Here is a 20,543-nt window from a genome sequence, read left to right as displayed (position 1 = left end):
AAAAACAATGACAGTGAGGCTATCAGAGTAATTTGTTTTGGAAACCACGTTGTTTTATCCACACATATGTGTGTCCTAGGAACCTCAGGACTATAGCAAATGCTTTCTTTGCAAAGTGATGCTGGTACTTGAGTCAGGCTAGTGAAGGGGCAGCCTCCAACAGCGACAGGGAGAGGGGCGTCTCGTCTAGAAGTTGTTAGTCAAGATGGCGTTAGCGGCTGGTGCGGCTCGGGTCTGGAGACCACGTCGAGATTGGGGCCAGGCTGGCTTCCTGCTCCTGCAGCGGCTTGGGGTTCGGGGGATGGCTATATCTGTGAGTACCTGGGGTCCCAGGGGGTTATCCCCAGCAGAGAATAGGGATGTCAACGCCATCTTCAGAGTGTGGGGTTCCTGCAAAGAGTGAAGGAAGGGCTGTCACAGAAGTGACAAGTGTTAGGAGAACCACTTGGAGAGAACATTCAGCGGAAGAACTTCGACTTCCTTAGGGGAGAAGTGAGGCAGCTTTTTTGGGGGCCTCTTGAGACGGAGAAAACTTGGAGAGAGGGAGCGGAGGGGGGTTCCTCATTAGTTGCCGGGGGCGATGACTGCTTGGAGGGACCTGGGAAAAAGGCGAGACCTTTGCTTTAGGGGTTGGGGAGTAAAACTGCTTTAGTAAGTTTGTTTTCGATAGAGACCCCTCCCCATCAAATAGGAGAAACGAGAGATCAAGTCTTCCATCACGGATTTAAAAAAAAAAATAGTGCCCTGTACTTCTTTGCTCCTTTGCTACAATTCTGATTTTAAAATGAATTGTATAGCCTCGACTGGTGTAGCTCATTGGATTCAGAGCCAGTATGCAGACCGAGGGGTTGCTGGTTCGATTCCCGGTCAGAGCCCATGGCTGGGTTGGGAGCCAGGTTCCCATTTGGGGGCGTGGGGGCGTGGGAGAGGCAACCGATCGGTCTTTCCTTCTCTTTCTCCCTCTCTTTAAAAATAAATAAATTATCTTTAAAATGAATTGCACAAAAAAGTCGTTTGAATGTGTGTCCCTTAATGAGATGCCAAGGCAGGGACCTTGTTTTTTATGGTTACGCTGCAGGAAAGACCAATAAATAAACATGGAATTTATGAGAGGAGAAAAGGAGAGAGAGAGAGATCCACAGGGGACTTTGCACACATTTCTTCTTGCTGGAAGGCCCTGTAGGTTGCAGGAGAGCTAGGAACTAAAATCTCACAATAAGAAAATAGTTTTTAGAAGGATATGAAGCTGGATCCCATTGGTTCATATCCCTAATCTGCTGTTTTCTAGCTGTACAGCCTTGGGTAAGGGTCTGCTGTTCTCTGTACCTAATTTTCTTCTCTGTAAAATGTTACCAGTGACACCTCATAGGGTTGTTGTGAAAGTTAAATGTGTGGAATGCTAAGAACGGGGCCTGGCATTATGCTAAGGGCGGTAGGAGTGTTGGCCGGTTTTGAAAGTGAGGGTGGAGGGAAGGAGGGAGGAGAAATGTGACTTTGGGAAGGCATGGATTGATGAGGGCCCTGGAGGGAATCTGTCGAGATCTTGTGGGGTTGGGCCTGACCCTCTGACCCTCTGACTCTCTGACCCTTTGACCCTCCAATCCAGAAAGAAGGGAAGCTTAAAGATGTAGGTGGAAGCTGTAGCTGGGAGGAGAAACGGGGGAGGAGGGTGAAGGGGATGGAGCTGAATGAGGGGAGGGTCTGAGGAAGAGAAGGGTTGCTGGAGCTGGATGGGGGTAGGGCAGTCTCCTATATTTGGGCTTTTTGGACTGGTTTGGATCCGCCTTTTTTTTGGTTGGGGTCAGGGGTGCAGTCAGATCCTCCATAGCGGATCTCAGTCCCAGGAGCCCATTGGCTGGGCCAGTGGGGCGGGAGGTGGGCTGGACTCGGGCTGCACTTGGGTTGCACTAGGGCTGCAGTGGGCAAAGGTCATTTAGGACTGATTAAATCAGCTTTCTTCTGGCCCAGTCTCCCTGCTGCCCTTCCTTTCCCTCTTGACTTCCCTCCTTTGTTTTTTTGGGTGGAGAGGAGGAGAAGGTCTCCCAGAGTCCTTTTTATGTGTGTATAGTACATACATAAAATTTAAAATTTTACATATTTTTGGAGTCCTCGTTTTTCTTTCCCACGTTTATTTCTCCAACTTGTTCTTTTAAAATCAAAAATGGTACTTTTGTGTTTATGAGTGGAGGGAAGGAATAGTAGCATTAGTCAAAGAAGATTTTAGGCCAGGGCTGTCCTATAGAACTTCTGGAGATGGTGGAAGCGTTCTTTATCTGGGCTCTCCAGTATAATAGCCACCAACCACACGTGGCTGCTGAGGAACTGAAATTGTCACTTTACAGACAGTTTCCAACTTAAGATGGTTGTCTTAACTTTTAGCTTTAACAATGGTGCGAAAGTGATATACATCCATTAGAAATCTGACTTTGATTTTGAACTTTTCCCAGAAAAGTTGTGCTAGGCAGAGGCAGTGGGCCACAGCTCCCAGTCAGCCACATGATCCTCAGGGCGAACAACCACAGTGCATTGTGTGGCCAGCATTTTTGGATATTGTGCTTTGTGTTTTCACATCTTATGTCTGCAAAAGGCCCGTCTGTGTCTTCTGCTTCTGGTGAGAGGAAAAAGAAGAAGGCAACTACTTTGAGATGAAATTCAAGATAATCGCTCAGCTGTAGGCCAATGTAAGTGTTCTGAGCGCATTTAAGGTAGGCTGTGATGTTCAGTAGGTTAGGGTTTTTGGGGGGGCAGTTTGAGAGAGGGGAAGGGAGGGAGAAAGAGGAGAGAAACTTCTTGCTGTTGCCTTTTGTCCACACCCTGCCTGGGGACTGAACCAGATACCTAGGCATGTGCCCTGATTAGGACTTGAACCAGTGACCTTTTGCTTTATAGGAGGACACCCAACTAACTGAACCATACTGGTCATGGCAGGTTAGGTGTTTTAAATACATTTTTGAGCCCTGGCTGGTTTAGCTCAGTGGATTGAGTGCGGGCCTGCAAACCACAGGATCGCGGTTTGATTCCCAGTCAGGGCACATGCCTGGGTTGCAGGCCAGTTCCCAGCAGGGGACCCATGAGAGGCAACCATACATTGATATTTCTCTCCTTCTCTCCTTCCCTTCCTCTCTAAAGATAAATAAATAAATTTTTTTTTTAAAAAGCTCTCATTAAATACATTTTTGATTTATGATATTTTCAGCTTGTGGTGGGTTTATCAGTACTTAACCCCACTGTAAGTCAAGGAGCATCTATATTTAACTGTTTTAAAATTTGTTTATTTTTAGGGAGGGAGAAAGAGAGAGAAACATTAATATGTGGTTGCCTTTTGCATTCCCCCAACTGGGGACCTGGCCTGCAACCCAGGCATGTGCCCTGATGGGGAATCGAACCAGTGACTCTTTGGTTCACAGGCTGGTGCTCAACCCACTGAGCCACACCAGCCAGGCCTGTATTTAATTTTTTTAAAGTTTTAATTGATTGATTTGAGAGAGAGAGAGACAACGATTTATTGTTCTACCTCTTTATGCATTCACTGGTCAATTCTTATATGTGCTGAAACTGGGGATCAAACCTGCCACCTTGGCGTATCCCGATGACACTAACCAGTTGAGCTACCTGACCACGACTGTATTTAATGAATTTAAATTTGAATAGCCACTGGCTGCCGAATTGGATAGTGCATTTTCAGCGGAACCAGGAGACAGACAGTCAGTGCCTTGAGGGAAGGTTGGGAGGCTGTGTTGCGGTGGACAGGTGGGGCTATTGGCACAGGCTGGGTCGGGAGGACTGCTGGGCTACCGGACTTCTTCCTGTCTGCTTGCCCGTCCTTTCACCCGGAGGCGTTTGCCTGGTTCTGCCTCCCTTTCTCCCCCTCCAGTTGCTGGCAGATGTATTAGTGCTCAGGGTGAAGAGGAGGAAGGAAAACTAGTTTGTCAAGGTGTTCTGAGTCAGTTTCTCAGCCAGCACCCCAAGAAACAAATGGGACCTCGGCCAGGTCATTTCACTTCTCTGAGTGTAGCAGGTGGGTGACTAGAGTCCCTGCCATGTTGGAAGTCAGGGAGTACCTGGAGCTTGGTTTGTGCAAATCAGCAGTGATGTTATTTCTCTGGCCCAGCTGTTCGGGCAGCCAGTCCAAGGGCTCCAGTGTCCTGTGCAGTGTCTCTGAGTGGCCGGTGCCCAGTGTGTATTGTGGAGTGATTGGGGATGGTCACTATTGATTCGTTTGTATCCATCTCCCTTTTGCCTTTGTCTTAAGGAACCTGGTCTCTTTTCAAAGGAACCCAGCTTCTTTTCACATCATGAAACACTTTGTAATTTATAGTACCCATTTGTTACATTTAACACAGCTACACTGCAAGGTACCTACTGGTAGTTTTCTCTCATTACAGGTGAGGAAACTGAGGCTCAGAGAGGTGAGGTGTGAACTTGGAGCCCTGGAGCCCATAGCCCAGTTTCTTTTCCTAGTACCAGGCTGCCAGGAGGAGAGCATTAGGGCTTTGTTTAGGTCTTGCAACTTCCAGCTCAGTCTGGGCTTGGCTGTCATCACCAGCCTCTGCCCAGGCCGGCTGGTGGAAAGCTGGGTGACAGAGCTGGCCTCAACCCCGCTGGCCATTTTTCCCCCGCCTTGGATAGCCAGGTAGCCACAGAAGCTACCCAGAAGCCTCTGTGGGGATACGGTCCTTCAGGTGTCAGGTCCTTAAGGTTTCAGCGGGCAGGCTGCTTCCTCAGAGAAGCTTTCCTGATCTCAACAGCAGTCCCTATCTGTGAAATAGGGACCGTGGGAGTGCCCTTTCAGAGAGGTGTGAGGAAGAAAGGAAATGGTTCTTATGAAGCACTTACTGCATATACCATGTGCTCAGTAAGGGCTCAAGAAATGGCTGTTGTTTTCCTCCAGGGACAGCAAGTCTGGGGTGACCCTGATGAATGCTGGGAAAGGACGGCCTCCCGTAGCACTTCACACTCCAGTGCCTGGGAGAGCATAGTGCTGCTCCAGCCCCCAGGTCCCAGGTCCCTGAGGCCAGAGAAAGGCTGATTAGTCACACTTCCCTGGTGTCCGCAACCGCCTCTCCCCAGGAGGCAGGCCACTGATGAAGCCGCTGACATTTCTGACCTGGAAGAACTTTGGGCTGTTTGAGGGTAGAGTGCCTGAGGGTAGAGTGCCTCAGACCCCGGGAGGGAGCAGGTTTGGGTGGCCTTAGTGTCCTGCGTACAGAGGGCTCGGTTAATTGGCTCATCTGCAGTGCCTTCCGTGGCTGGGCCCCACCAGCCTCCCTAGGCAGTAGTGGTCCAGCTGCCTTGCTTCGTGTGCTGACATCACCACTCATGAGCTCTGTGGCCTTGGTCCAGTCACTTAACCCTTCCGGGCCTCGGGGCCACCTCTGTTTTACTGCCACGTGATAATAGGTCCTGCCTCCCCTGGCTGCTGTGCGAGCTCATTGAGCACATAGGTCAAAAGAAAATGCAACGTGCCCAGCACATTGCCAGCTGTTATTATTAATGTGCTGCAGCTGGTGGCCTGGTGCCAGAGTCCCAGGCTCTGTTCTTTTGGCTTAGAGCCGTTGTTGTTCCCCGAGACGGAAGTGTTTCTTCCCTCAGCCTTTGCCCGGCTCACCCTGGCTTGCCCAGCAGGCCTCAGCTTCACCCCTTCTCCTGGAAGCTTGTCCTCATCCTCCACCTGATGCTGGTCCTGGAGGTTCCCCCAGAGCTACTGCAGGGTGTCGTACCTACCCCACCACCACTCCTGTGGAGCAGCAATTCTTATTTTATCCACAGGGGGGCCCAGGGTCAGGGCAACTCTCCTGCCCAAATGACATGGCTGGAAAGGGACAAAGTCAGGATTCAGACACAGACAGTTTAGCTCTAGTGTCTCTCATTCTGCCCTGCATTTACCACTAAACACCCTGCCTCCTCTGAGCTTGCCTGCCTCTTGATTGTAACCCGTATGTTGAGTGTCGCAGCCCTCGGTTCAGGTGTGACTTGGAGCCAGTATTCAGTACCTTCCTGTTTTGACAGCAGTTGTCAAATACACTAGTCAGCTACTTGTGTGTACTGAGTGTTCATTCTCACACTGGGCTGAGCAGTTACACCATCGAGTCATTAATCCTCATGACCATCTGTAAGATAGGTGTTCCTACTGTCTGTTTACGAATGAGGAAGCCGAAGCTCAGGGAGGCTTAGTTGCACAGCCAGGGGCAGTGGTCTGCTCCAGTCCACGCCCTTAATCTTGGTGCCCTAGGGAGTGGCTCCACAAGGGGCCACCTTGACACTGACCTGCCAGGCAGATCAGACCATCCAGGGCAGGCCTCCCTGTTCCCTGTGTGTTGGGAGAGCATGTGGTTTCAGGGCTCTGTGTAAATCTGTGTGGCCTCTGCCATTGTAAATCACTGGCCATCAGGGCAAACCCACCCCCTCACCAAAAACAAAAGAAAAAGTGGGTGGAGTCGCATCCTTTCCCTGCAGGCATTTACCACCCACTCCAGTAGTAGAGCATTTCCTTGGCACCTGGCGCTGCTGAACCTTTCTCAGAGCGCACAGACTCAGTACAGAGCCCTGGGGTGGCCCAGGAGAGAACGGCACTCCCAAGGCTCACCCCCAATGTGTGGGGTGCACCACAACACCCTCTCAGTAGTTCTTTGGTCTCTGTAGGCAGAGTCCTGTCCTGACATCCTGGCTTGTGCGGAGCCCTGAGGTCCTATCCTCCCAACCCCTGCTGGCCTCTGGACTACTCCCTTAGGGTTGTAGCCCTTGTTCCATCTGTGTCTCCCCGGGCCTCTGTCCGGGTCTGGAGTGTCTGCCGGGGCCTGCATCGCTCTTCAGTGTGAGGTGCAGCCGGTCCTTCTCCCTAGCTCCTCTTTGCCCCATCTGCCTCTTGAGGTGCAGTTGTTTCCCTTTTCCCATCTCCTGATCCTCTGGATTTTGTTTTTCCCTTCTACCAGTTTTCGGGCACACAGTGTGTCCTGTGCCTGTACCAAATTCTTTGGGTGTCTTATTTTAGGAATTTTTTGCAGCAGCGGTCTATGGCCGTTTTACAGAGGGGAGATCCAAAGAGACTGTGTGTAGTAGCAGAGGGCCACACAGTGAGCTAAGAAATTGAAGTCCAGGCCAGTGGGACTCCAGAGCCCTTGAATGTAACCACTCATTCATCGCCTGCTCCGTAATCAACCTGGACATAATCCCTACCTTTGGGGAACTTGTGATGTGTGTGGGAGACAGACACGACACAAAAGGACCCTTTAGGTGGACGGGAAGGTCTGGCTGTGGGAGTGCTTGGAGGTGTGACCCTGGGGGGGAGTGCAGTCTGCAGAGTTTAGCTGCTGCGCTTGCAGGCGGAGGGGAGTCTGCCGTGATGTGAGGCCCAGACCTGCCTTGCTGCTGGGAGTGTAATTTCCTCACAAGTATAATTGCAGATAAATGCACACATGTTCATGTGCCCCCGGAACCTTGGATGGCTTCTTCACTGTAATTAAAGGAGAGGAGGAGAGGAACACACTTGCGCCCCATGTGTGAGGTCCAGCTCATGGCACGCTCAGTCGTTCTTCAGCTCCTGCTGGAAGTGAAGCCACCGCTATGAGCTAAGAGGACTCTGGCGACCAGTGGGAAGTACAGATGTAGGTGTGTAGAAACCAGGCCAGCAATGGCAGTTGGGTTAGGAAGCATGGGTTTTGGGGTCTGAGTGTCAGTCCTGCCCAGGTTTAAATCCAGTCCTGACTTATTTATTTAGTTTTAGCCCTGTGGGCCAGGACAGGGCAGGTTATTTTGCCTCCCTGAACCATAGGTTTCTCATTTACTCAAGGACAGTAGTAAAATTGTGCATGCAGAGCTCAGCCTGGTACTCAGTAAGTGCTTAATCAAGGGGCGCTGTTGGAATACTGAGACCAGTTCAAGGTTATCTCAAGAGTTAAGAAATTGAATTGGTTCATATTCTGCCACACATGGAGGCTTCTCACGGGCTTTCCCTGCCAGGCGACCTCTAATCTGAGCAGGTGTGGTGCTCCCCACAGGTCTCCTCCAGCCACTCTGAGCTCCTCCCACGTTCCACGGGGGAGGTACACTGTTCTTCATATTTTGCCTTTTCATGTTGCGTTCTTCTGGCATCGAATGCTATTCTGGCCCCTGGGTATTTTTCAGGGCTCAGCTCTCATGACAATTTCTCAGAGAAGCCTGGCCTCCTTTGCACTCCACTCCACTCCACGGAGCTCTATGGCTTCCCCTAGGAGAACATGGCTCACCCCATCGGGACTTGTTCAGCATCTGTCTTTCATTCTAGCAGGAGGGACAGATGTCTTGTGTCTTTTAGGTCCCCAGAACCCAGCTCAGGGCTTGGAACAAAGCAGGTGCTCAAATATTTATTGAGTGAGTCGGGCTGGGCTTGTGGAGGGAGTCAGGCCAGGCCCGGAGAGGGCGTGATGCATGTGGAGCGGTTTCACCGGGGCGAGGGGAAGAGGTAGAAGAGAGATGTCATCAGTGATGAGATGGTGGAAATCATAGTATTTATCTGAGCATTTACTGTGTGACTTACAAATGCTTCGCTGACGTTTTATGTGCGTGATCTCATTCTAGCCTTGCCACATTTCTATGAAGTTTTCTCCATTTTAGGGATGGGAAAGGGGTGGCTTGTTTCAAACAGGAAGTTGCTTTCCCATAGTCACCCAACAAGGGATTTGAACCCAGGCAGACTGACTCAGGAGCTCCCAGCCTGAGGTCTGTTCTGAGTGACCTCCCTGCTGGGCACAGGGGGCAGTAAAGAGCCCATCCAGGTGACTTGAGGGCTCTGTGTGGGAGCGTCTGTGCTTGTCGTAGCTGTGCAAAATGGACAGACAGGGGTCTCTGCAGCCAGAATGAGGAGGCTTTGAATGCCGGAGTGAAGAGTTTGGGCCTCTGATAGTGGTAACAGCTGGCAGTTCTTGAGCTGCCTGCCACTTTTTTGAGATATTTAACCTTTGCAACAGTCCTGTGAGATAGATGTTATTTTTACCCCAATTGGATGAGGAACTGAGACTCAAAGACATTCTAGTAACTTGCCTGAGGTTACACAATGGGAACTTGGTGAAGCTGGAATTCACACCCTCTGTGTCTGTGTTGGCGTAACCACCAGGCCACTGCTTGGCCCCTCGGGGTTGAGCCAGTGCGAACCTGAGTGCTGTTCTACTCAGGTGTCTGCCCTCCCCTCCCAGCACCCCCAGAGGCAGCAGCAGCAGCACTTCTCATCCCTGGACGACAAGCCTCAGTTCCCAGGGGCCTCGGCGGAGTTCGTAGACAAGCTGGAATTCATCCAGCCCAATGTCATCTCTGGGATCCCCATCTACCGCGTCATGGATCGGCAGGGCCAGATCCTCAATCCCAGCGAGGATCCCCACGTGAGAGGCCGCCTCCCTCACCCCCTGCCTCCCATGCCCAGGCCCCTTGACCATGTCCTCGCCCGTGTCCTCTCTGGTCCCAGTGGCTCTATGTCTCTCTGTGCCTTCATCTGCAGCTGCCGCAGGAGAAGGTACTCAAGTTCTACAAGAGCATGACGCTGCTCAACACCATGGACCGCATCCTCTATGAGTCCCAGCGGCAGGTGCGTGGGGACAGGCTGGGGAGGGGAGCTGGGAATCACCTGAGGTCCCTCTGCCTGTGCGTGGGCCAAAAGGTAGCCCCCAAGGAGGAAAGAGTGGAATGGAGATCCACTCTCCAAGAGTTCTTGGGCCGCTACAGGGAGAGTGTGGGAAGGACCCTGGCCAGGGGCAGAAGGATGGACCAGATCACTGGAAACACCTATTGTGTGCTGGGCTGGGGGCTTAGCTGTGCTAGGAGAGGGCAGGTAGGAGTCATGAGGGTCCTTCTCTTTGGGAGCTCACAGTCCTGAGAAATAGGGAGACCCTTGGTGCTTCCCGGAGCCCCCATGGCAGACATGCTGGGATCCTCAGTAGACAGAGACCCAGTCAAAGAAGGAAATGTATGGACTCAAGTAACTTCAAGTTCAGAGGGCCCTGTCTTCAGGCACAGCTGTGTCCAGAAATTGAAAGATGTCGCCAGACCTTTTCCTCTCTTTTGAGTGTCTTTTCTTCTCTCCTTTGCCTTGGCTTCCTTCATTCTCACGCAGCTTTGGGCTCTGGAAGCTCCACGCTCCTGGAGAGGTGGCAGAGAAAGGGTTCAACATACGATTGAAGTCCTCATCTGCCACTTTTGGGCTTTGTGGGCCTGGGAAAGCTGCTTGACCTCTCAGTGCTTCAGTTTTCTGGTCTGCGTGGGGTTGTCATGAGGATTGATGGTGGCATGTAATGGCTTTAGGGACAGTGAACTTGGCATTTAGTTAGTCCATGATAAATATTAGCTATTATTTGCCATGAGGCTACCAGCCTTGTAATAATTAAACCTTCTCCTTAGTGGTGGAAAGAAATTGGTCTCCAGTGTTGCAGCAGAAGCCCAGGGCTGATACTGATTGGCCACGCTTTGATCACAGACCCCTCCCTGAGCCATCCCGTGACAGGCCAGGCTGGGGCCACGTGCCTGTCTCCAGGAACCAAGGGAATAGAGTAGCAGGCCCAGAGCAGTATTCTGCCCCCTTTTTCTGTTAGAAAAGGGGGAGGAATACTGGGTAGGCAGGCCCTCACATGGGGATTGGCTAGGAAATTTGCATTTGCATGAAGCCCCTGGGTGACAGGACTGAGCAGATCAGGCAGGAAGCCTACTCCTGGACCCTGGCTCCCAGGAACACTCCACAGTGGCTCTCCAGGTGATGGTCTGGTCTCCACCCTGCCCAGCCATTTTCTTTGGCTCCCGTGTCCACAGGATCACATCTGGCCCTTCCTGTCCATCCTGTCTCCTATTCCTCTGTGGCCTTGGCAGTTCACTCCCTTCTCCACAGTCCCAGCGCCAGGCCAGGCCATCTGCCCACCCTCATACGAGCCGGGCTCCTTCCTGCCCCTGCATTGGCTGCACAAATGGCTGTGGAATCCCCCGGGTGTGGATCTAGTCAGAGCTGTGAGTTTGGGCCGGGCAGTTGATTTTTCTTGTCTTTGTCTCAGTTTATTTAGTATATTAAAAAAAAAACGGGGATAAAAAGAGAATCCACCTTACAGGGTCGGGGTAGGAGTTCTGTGAGGACCAGCATATAAAGTCCCTTGCTGCCCATCAGCTGATACAGGAAGCCCTCAGTGAGGTCAACTCATCCATCAGGGTTCATCCTGTCAGCTGGGACTACTTTCACCTGCAATAACAGACCTCCTCCCGTCCTCCCCCCCCCAAAATCCTAACAAAACAAAAGCAGTAGTTTCAACAGATTAATAGTTTTTCCCCTTGCATAGAAGAAATCTGGAAACAGGTGGTCTGAGGAGGGTGTAGTGGCATCACAGTGTCATTGGATACCCAGTGTTGGCTTTTAGCCTTGAGGATCCCTCAGAAACCTAATGGCTGCTGGGGCTCCCTCCCTCACATCTCATTCCAGGAAGGAAGTGGAAGGAAGGTAGAAGGTCAGATATGGTGCATTCCAGGTATCTCCACAGCCATCTTTATAGAACTTTCCAGGTAGTCCCAATAAAATTTCACATTTTATCCGCCACTCCTAGTACAAGGAAGAATAAGAAATGTAGTATTTTAGTCTAGGCAGTTGGTACCTGTGGTGGAATGAGAGATCTGTTAGCAAAGAGGAAGAGGCATAGGATACTGGGTGGGAACCAGTGACCTCGGCCAATAACCCAGGTGCTGTTTGCTCAGGGGCCCCCTAAGGCCATTAACCCTTGCCAGTGTCACAGCCCTGCCAGGTGCTCAGCACCTGGCCTCTACCCATTCACTCTGTTCTGAGAGGTCAATTAGCTTTTAATTGGCTTCCCACTTAGAAGAAAGCATTATCCATCTGGTTCCCCCACCGTGATAGAGAGCCGGTCCTGTAGAACACGTGACTGTGCCGCAAGCACCCACAGGTGCCAGTTCGAGCTCCCTCTGTTTCACTTTACACGTAGTTCTGGGGAGCTCATTTCTATTTCTATGCCAGGGGTGCCCCAAATCTCCAACCTGACTTAACCTCTTAGCCCCAGATCTGCTTGGCTTCTCACCCTGATGTCCTACACCACCTTCAGCCTGTCCAAACTCCCTGTCTGCATCTTGCTCCCAGGCCCACTTCTCTTCCTCCGTTAGGCCAGTTCTCAGTGAAGGGTTCCACCATCCACCCATTTGCCCACACTGGAGACCTGCATTTCATTTCTGTCTCCTTACCCCTCACTATCACTTTCGCATTCACTCTGTCCCTGGGTATTTGTCTGTTTACATTTCCCCCACCCATCTCTGTCCGTGTATAGTTAGTTAGAAATCTTTTCTGCTGCTCAGCAGCACCAACGCGGTTGAGTTGGCCTTCATCATGTGCTTGTTGTCTCGTGCTCCAAGACAGCTGCCACAGCTCCAGGCATCGCGGTGTGTGCCGGGCAGGAGGAAAGGAAGGGGGAAGGCTGGCACCAGCTGCAGGGGTTTTTTTTGTTTGTTTTTCTTGTTTTTACTCAAGAAAGCAAAATCATCACTTTTCAGCATTTTGGCTAAGGTCAAGTGTAGTATCTGTTTTTACCAGTTTAGTACCTGATACATCCTTTATCTGAGGACATTATATTAAATGGGTTTTTGGAGCTGGAATATGGAATAGGAGCTTGCTCTGTCCACTCAGTGCATCCACCCAGTATTGCAGTACTTCCAGGAACAGTGCATTAAAAAAAAAAAAAAACCTCCAATGCAAAATCAGACTTCCATTTAAGTCTATGGCTAGAGCTGTATCCTGTGAGGGTGGCTGGGAACCTAATGTTTCGCTTTTCCAGGCTCTGGTTCCAGGCTTACAGCCAGCCAGGAGGGTATGCCACTCCCTGGTGCTGCTGCTGGTGCTTTTTAATTTTTTTAAATTTAATTAAAATAATTTTTTAGTTTTCAGCCCTGGCTGGTGTAGCTCAGTGGATTGAGTGTGGGGTCTGCAAAGCAAAGGGCCGATTCCCAGTCACAGCACATGCCTGGGTTGCGGGGCCCCAGTAGGGGATGTGCAAGAGGCAACCACACGTTGATTTTTCTCTCCCTCTCTTTCTTCCTCCCTTCTCTTCTCTCTAAAAATAAATAAATAAAATGTTCGCAGAAATTTTAGTTTTTGATTATAGTTGACATTCCATGTTATTTTTTTTTAAAGATTTTATTTATTTATTTTTAGAGAGGAGAAGGGAGAGAGTAAGAGAGAGACAGAAACATCAGTGTGTGATTGCCTCTCACGTGCCTCATACTGGGGACTTGGCCTGAAACCCAGGTATGTGCCTTGATTGGGAATTGTACCAGCATCTCTTTGGTTTGCAGGTCGGCACTCAGTCCACTGAGCCACACCAGCCAGGGCTTATTTTTTTAATTTATTGATATTTAGAGAGATTGACTTGTTATTCCACCTGTTGATGCATTCATTTGTTGCTTCTTCATGTGCTTGACCAGGGATTGAACCTACAACCCTGACATATTGGGATGACACTCTAACCAACTGAGTGACATCGGTCAGGGCTCTACCACACCTTCTTTATCTGTTGTCTATTGATGGGTACTTGGGATTGCTTCCATATCTAGGCTACTGTAAATAAAAAATGCAGAGAGTGCTCCACGAATTTGCGCGTCATCTTTGCGTAAGGGCCATGTTAACGTTTGCATCAGTCCATTTTTAGTACATGTGCTGCCGAAGTGAGCACGCGGACTGCTGCCTGAGGCTGTCAGCCAGCCGCTCCTCTCCCTGCCTGGCAGCACTGCCAGGCCAGGCCGCCGCCCTTCTTGTGTGGCTTGCTGTCCTCAGTCCCGTTTCTTGTATCCATTTCCCACGTAGCAGCCTGAGAGACGTCTCTAAAACGTCACTCCCCAAAGACAGCCGTGGCCAGGTTCCCATTGTTCTCCAGGTAAAGTTCGGACATCTCAGTCCCTGCAGGACGTGGGTCCTGCCTGTCACTCCTGCCTCGTCCTTCCCCACCCACTTCCTGTCCCATTCCTTCCAGCCTCGTGGCCTTTATTGTTCTCTCTGTCTGGGAACCTCCATCCACCCCCACCTCCCTGGTGCCCCCCTTGGTGGGGTGGGTCCGTCCTTACAGCCCCTGCGCACAGGCCCTTCACTCTGGCTCTAATCAGTCCGGCAGCTCCTCCCTGAAGTCAGAGACTCCAGCGTGGCCTGGCCCAGAGCAGCCTTCAGGAAGTATCTGCTGATCAGTGGAGTCATCAGAAGTTGGTCACTATTTGTACAGTTCTTACTGGTTGCCCAGCATAACTAGGCCTGGGCTTCTGGACTCCCCTCTACCCACAGGGCCGGATCTCCTTCTACATGACTAACTATGGTGAAGAGGGGACGCATGTGGGAAGCGCAGCAGCCCTGGACAACACGGACCTGGTGTTTGGCCAGTACCGGGAGGCAGGTACATCTGCCCATGTCCTGGCCCTGTGGAGTACGTGCCAGAGGCCTGGGTTTGGGGTCCCCATCGAGGCAGGTCAAGTCCAGTCCCTCCTGGTATGAAGGCGAGGCCCTCATTAGTTACCCTGTGTGCTCTTGGAGGAGTGGCACGATGCCAGTGGGGGGTCCAAGGAGCTGGATGAAGAACTTTTCAAGTAAGAAAGAACCAAGCCAGGTCCAGAGTTTAGAGGGGGTGGGCTTCCCCTCTGTGGAGGGTGGGCACTGTTGTGGTTCAGAGTGTTTTCTCTTGACCGGTCCATGGCTACTGGCTGTCAGGTTTGGGGCAAATCACTTCCCTTCTCTGAACGTCAGTCTTCTCCAGAATCAGGATGATGATGATGGTATTATGATCTCTGCACTGTGGGCTTGCTGGGACCATGCGGTGTGCGCAGGCTGAGCTGCAGGTGTGGCATGTACCGTGGGCCCCCCTCTGCCCAGTGTGAGCTCTGCTGGCCTCTCTCCAGGCACCGCAGCCTTCAGGGAACAGAAGCAAATGGGAGGGCCTGGCAGGTTCCAGCCAGGGAGCCGGCTCACTTCTGAGTGCAAAGAAGGATCAAAGGCTAGGACTGAAGAAAATCAGTGTGCGTGAAAGGGTGACTGGGGTGAAGAAGCTAGCCCAGGGAGCTGAGGGGCTGGTTCCAGAATGGTGCTTGGCTTGGGGGCCTTGCAAAGCAGCCTCCCTCTGGGGCTGCCGGAGAGGCAAATCTTGAGCCTTCTTCTTGGGTAGTTTGTGACTGTGGGCAAGTTGCTGAATTGCTCCTCAGTTACTTAACATGGCTGTTGAGGGGTTTCATGGGACAGATGATGCAAAGCCCATTAGTACAGGACCCGGCATGGGGTAAGCAGTGTCAGAGGTGAGGTCTTGACCGGGGCCTCTCGTCCTGGGACAGCTCTTCAGGAAGGAGGCAGGGCCTGGCCAGGCTGGCTGTGCAGAGCCCTCCCCGGACTGGTGCAGTGGTGCGGTCTACTCCTGGACTACCTACTCCCCTCTGCTGCACCAGAACCCCCTGCCCCACTTGCTGTAGGACAACAGGTGCCCACTGATGGTCTGTGGATCAGCATCGTTAGCAAGGAAGATTTCCCCAGACACTAGGTGGCACACGAGGCCCTCACCAGGTTTTCTGAGTGCTTCCTGCCTGTTTTGCTGAAGGGGTTCCTGGTGAGGGCTCCAGGAAGGGCCAAGTGAGGGCCCCAGAATCCTGGTGGCAGCTGGGCAGTCCACACAGGGCTGTTTGGGCCTTGGCTGCCCTGCCGGAGGGGCCCTTTGGCACCACTGGTCAGCACATAGCTCCGTGTCTGGACAGCTGCTGAGAGCACTTGTGCTAGGTGAGGTGAGGCCGACCCTGTGCCCTGTCCTCAACTCTTTGTCTCCCAACTGTGGAGGGGAGAACAAGGGTACCCAACCGGATTGTGCCATCTCCGGGACCGCCCACCAGCCATGTGAGAGAGCCTGGTGGTGAGCTGCTCTTTGATGGTGGTGGGTGGGCATTCACCAGAGATTTTGTTTAAACAAGGGTTTTACTGTCATAAGTAGGTTTGAATGTTTTTCTTGTTAGTCTAGAAGTTGTTAGCTAGTGGCTTGTACTTTTGTTGGTTCATATGATGATTTTTCAAAGTAATTAGTTAAAACACTTAAAATTTAAGTAGTTTCTCATTAAAAAAAAAAAGCAAGCTAGGTTTCTTTTTTTGAAAAACTCGACAGTTTAGCCTTCCTGGGTAGCAGTCAGTTGGTCTGAAGAGTGGCCTTTCTCTTGAGACAGACCTGTGCTTACTGGCCTGCCCACCTGGGTCCTGCACTCGCTGGTCCCCTTAGCCTCCCAGTGTGCTTCCCTTGGTCTCATCCAGCTCCCTTACTGTACAGACGGGGAATTGGAAGCCCGGGCAGGAAGGGCCTTGCCTTGGGACCCCCACGGGGCTCTGCACCCCGAGATCCTCTCTCCCAACAACTGCTGCCTCCGCCCCTCACAGGTGTGCTGATGTATCGGGACTACCCCCTGGAACAGTTCATGGCCCAGTGCTACGGCAACGCGAGCGACTCAAGCAAGGGGCGCCAGATGCCCGTTCACTATGGCTGCAAGGAGCGCCACTTCGTCACCATCTCCTCTCCCCTGGCCACACAGATTCCTCAGGGTGAGGATGCACATCTTGGGCCTGGATGACAAGGACCAGTGCTGTACCCCTGAGCAGGCCCCAGCCCTTCTCCATCGGGGGGAGCTTTCTGGTTGGTGACATGGTCAGAGCAAGACCCCTCTTGTCTGGGACCCTTCGGAGGAGGACTGTGGTGTCGCCCTCGCCTGTCTGTCAGGCTTCAGCCAGCATGACCACATTTTTGGTTTCCGAAACTTGTGCCTACCCCGTTTGTCCACACACACACAACCCACTGCATGTGGAGGAGCAAATGCCAGGTTCCTTGATAAAGGTCACCCAGCAGGTGGGAGGAAAGCAGGACTTAAGTAGGGGACTGTGACTACAGAGTCTGGTTTCTTGCTCCCAGCCCCGTTTTGCCTCAGTCCTCAGAGTCCAGCTCCCCTACAGCTTACTCTGGAAGCCCGTAGTACTTCAAGCAGTTGGTGTGGCTTCCGTTCAAGATGACTGCTTGGGAAGGAGAGCGTGGGGGCCAAGGAAGGGCAGTCCGTGGAAGCGGGCTGCCCTCCCTGCCCTCTGGAGCCTGCCCTTGGTCGAGGCTCCGACTGGGCTTTGGCTTTCTCTGCTCGGGGCACCCCCAGATACATGAGTTGCTGTGTCTGCTAGGTGAGCAGAGTGCCTAGCACACCGGAAGGCCCCATGTGCATCCATGCATGTCGTTCTGTTTGGAAACCAGTGAGCAGTTCATGTCTTGGAGGTGGGAGGTGCGCAGGGGAGCCTTCTGGGTAGAGGTGGCATTTTTGCTGAAGGTAGGTAGGGTTTCCATAAGGTGGGGCCCTGGCCCTCACCTTCTTTTGGAGTGACTATTAATTCACTCAGTTCCAAACATACAGAGTACCTGCTGTGTGGGCACCCCCCTAGATAGAGTGAAAAAGAGACGAGACAAAATCCTCAGCCCTCCTGGTGCTGACATGGGGGTAGGGGAGAGAGACAATAAACAAGATGAAATGTGACCCATGGAGCACGTCAGGGGTCCTACAGGGAAAGATGAGGCTGGGAGGGAGTGCTGTGTGATGGGGAGGGCGGGGTGACATTTCAGTACAGACCAGGAGGTGGGGTGGGCGGAGCCAGCTGGGATCTTGAGGTGGGGCCTTCCTGTTGTGTTTGAGGTGCTTGGGGGGCAGGGAGGAGCCCAGTGGGGCAGCTGTGCATGGGGGTGGAGGGTATCAGAGGTGTATGTGAGAGTGCAGATCTGCAGGGCCTCAGGGCCTTTACTTTAACCCAGAGTGGAATGGGGACCCTGGGGGTGGGGGGAGTGGTCAGCTGTGCAGTGACTTGGCCTGGCTCACCATTAAACAGCCCTCTGGCTGCCTCAAGGCAACAGGAGGGGCCTAGCTCGGGCCAGTGAGGTGAAGGATCAGGTTCTGGCTCTGTTGAAGGTGGAGTAGGTGTGGGGATGACAGAGTTAGGAGTCAAAGATGGTACTGAAGTTTTGGGCCTGAGGAGTTGGAAGGATGGAGCTGCTGTCAGCTGAGGGGAGAAGACAGGGTGGGCAGGGTATAAGGGGACTGTCGGGGTATCAGGCGTTTTCTGTCCCCTGGGGCTGGGGTGATGCATGTGTGTGTCTATCTGCATCTGTGTGTCTCGTGAGGGGGAGAGATGAGAATGTGTGGGGCTCTGCCCCTGCTCACCACACTCTCCCTGCAGCGGTGGGTGCAGCCTATGCGGCCAAGCGGGCCAATGCCAACAGGATCGTCATCTGTTACTTCGGGGAGGGGGCGGCCAGCGAGGGGGATGCCCACGCTGGCTTCAACTTTGCTGCTACCCTGGAGTGCCCCATCATCTTCTTCTGCCGAAACAATGGCTACGCCATCTCCACGCCCACCTCTGAGCAGTACCGCGGGGATGGCATCGGTATGGGCCCGTACTGCCTCTTCTCCCTTCCTGCCAGCCCCGCTCTCCTGGTCTCTGCCTGCCGGGTCTGGCACAGGGGAGGTCGCAAGAGACAGTGAATGGAGCGCTGCTTTGTTTGCTGTCCTCCCCTCCCCCATTCCCTGCTCATTGTCCTCATCTGACCCGTGGGGTCTGAGCTGCGTTTCTCTGTCCCCACAGCGGCTCGAGGCCCCGGGTACGGCATCCTGTCAATCCGTGTGGATGGCAATGACGTGTTCGCTGTGTACAATGCCACCAAGGAGGCCCGGCGACGGGCTGTGGCAGAGAATCAGCCCTTCCTCATTGAGGCCATGACCTATAGGTGCCTGCCTCCCCTGACCCCCTCACCAGCCTTGACAGCCATCTACCATCTTCCCTACATCCATTGCTGGGATCCCTAAAGCCTACCCTCATTACCCCATGTCGTGTCCCCTTCTTTGCCTTTATTCCTTGCCCATGGCCCTCCCCCGGGCAGGATTGGGCACCACAGCACCAGTGACGACAGCTCAGCCTACCGCTCAGTGGACGAGGTCAATTACTGGGACAAGCAGGACCACCCGATCTCCCGGCTGAGGCACTACATGCAGAACCGCAGCTGGTGGGATGATGAGCAGGAGAAGGCCTGGAGGAAGCAGTCACGCAAGAAGGTGAGGGCCTCCTTCTGTTGCAGACCTGACACCTCAGGGGCATGTCCTGAGGTGGTACATCATGGGGAACCCTGGAAGGGCAGAGGCTGGGATTTGGGGGATATTGAACTAGGAGACTCGGGGAACGCCCTGGTGATGTCTGACTGTGGCATGTAGAGCTATGCTGCCTGGGCACATGTACCTCAGCTGCATCCTAGCCATGCCCTTGGCATGAGGGATCCTGGGGTACCTACTTCAGAAGGTTGAGGACGAGGTGACTTAATCCGCATGCGGTGTGAGTGTCCCGCCCACAGCCAGCCTGCTGTCTTCCCTGTCCCTGGTCCTCAGCAGCCAGAGGCCATGCAGGCTGTTGGTGAGGGCAGACCCTGGCCTCAGGCAGCACTGCTGCCCCCAGCTACATGGTCATGGGCAGTCCCTTCACCGTGCCTTGGTTTCCCCACTATAAGCTACCTGCTTCTTAGGGCTGCTGGGTCTTAAACCACTCCACAGGCTTAGTCTTAGTGCCTGGTCCTGCGAAGGAGGGAGATGCTGGGATCAGGGTCCTTGATGGGGGTGTTAGCTGTACCCACTGTGACCACGGTGGTCATTTCCATTGTCCAGATAGATGGGAGCACAGAGGCTCAAGTGGGTTAACACCTCACCAAGGTCCCACATGCAGGAGGCAGGGTCCTGGGTGGGAGGCTGGCTACTTGCTTACTGTCCCATGTCTCCTAGGTGATGGAGGCCTTTGAGGAGGCTGAGCGGAAGCTGAAACCCAATCCCAGCCTGCTCTTCTCCGATGTGTATCAGGAGATGCCTGCCCAGCTCCGTAAGCAACAAGAGTCCCTGACCCGTCACCTCCAGACCTATGGGGAGCACTACCCCCTGGACCACTTCGAGAAGTGAGCCCTGCCCACCCCACCCCACCCGTCTCAGGTACCCTGAGAGGCAGCCCCAGACTGAGGGCTGGAGAGCTGGCAGCCAGCGCCCTCCAGGATACTCGGGGTAGAACTGAGATAAGGGGCAGGGCTTCCGCTCACCATCCCCGCTCCTTTCCGCTGTTACACTGGGAGGGGCCTGGTGGCCCCCACTTTGACTGTGGTTACAGTGCCTTCTCCCAGGGGCTAGACAAGGGTGTCTCCATGACTGGAAGCCCCTCTGGGCTGAGGGCAGGAATGGCAGGTCAGCCTGTGGAACTTACTCAGAGTGAGAGGTGGGCAGCAGGCATTGAATAAACTGTCTCTGCATTTGGCACTGTGCCATTTTTGGTCTGTTTCCTGGAGTTTTGGGGGTGGGAGGTGAGTCCTGCATGACTGGTTTGGGACCCCGCCCCTTCAGTCAGATGCTTACTCATCTGTAAGACCAAGGCCGTTGAGATGTCTACTTCCCCTGGAAACTTGTGCAAGGTGGAGGGCTGGCCTCAGCAGACAGGCTGGGGGTGGAGGTGTTCCAGAGATGGACTGCGGCTCTCCCACAGGGTGAGG

At 53.0% G+C, this 20,543-nt stretch overlaps 1 protein-coding gene and 1 non-coding gene across 4 annotated transcripts; both read left to right on the top strand.

Annotated features, from left to right (window-relative positions):
- The first annotated feature begins 174 nt into the window (after positions 1-174).
- BCKDHA (branched chain keto acid dehydrogenase E1 subunit alpha) lies at positions 175-20,321 on the top strand. Of its 3 annotated transcripts, XM_037039001.1 has the most exons (11): positions 230-313; positions 2,588-2,681; positions 9,171-9,353; positions 9,470-9,556; positions 10,771-10,962; positions 14,273-14,381; positions 16,385-16,546; positions 18,209-18,415; positions 18,614-18,755; positions 18,909-19,080; positions 19,795-20,321. In XM_037039001.1, exons 3-11 carry the CDS (start codon positions 9,309-9,311, stop codon positions 19,963-19,965), a joined length of 1,287 nt encoding a protein of 428 aa, XP_036894896.1. In that variant the 5' UTR covers positions 230-313; positions 2,588-2,681; positions 9,171-9,308; the 3' UTR covers positions 19,966-20,321. The 3 variants fall into 3 exon arrangements, with proteins under 3 accessions (XP_036894894.1, XP_036894895.1, XP_036894896.1); XM_037038999.1 differs by lacking the exon at positions 2,588-2,681 and having other exon boundaries at positions 175-313; XM_037039000.1 differs by lacking the exons at positions 2,588-2,681; positions 10,771-10,962 and having other exon boundaries at positions 179-313.
- LOC118982103 (U2 spliceosomal RNA) lies at positions 12,487-12,677 on the top strand. Its single transcript, XR_005065482.1, has one exon. It is a non-coding gene; the product is annotated as a U2 spliceosomal RNA (small nuclear RNA).
- Positions 20,322-20,543: the final 222 nt, after the last annotated feature.

The sequence above is a fragment of the Sturnira hondurensis genome, unplaced genomic scaffold (assembly GCF_014824575.4).
Source record: "Sturnira hondurensis isolate 20B ecotype Veracruz unplaced genomic scaffold, ASM1482457v3 Scaffold0024912, whole genome shotgun sequence".
Taxonomy (NCBI): domain Eukaryota; kingdom Metazoa; phylum Chordata; class Mammalia; order Chiroptera; family Phyllostomidae; genus Sturnira; species Sturnira hondurensis.
The sequence above is the reverse complement of the archived record's forward strand: the minus strand, read 5'-3'. Positions and strand labels throughout refer to the sequence as shown.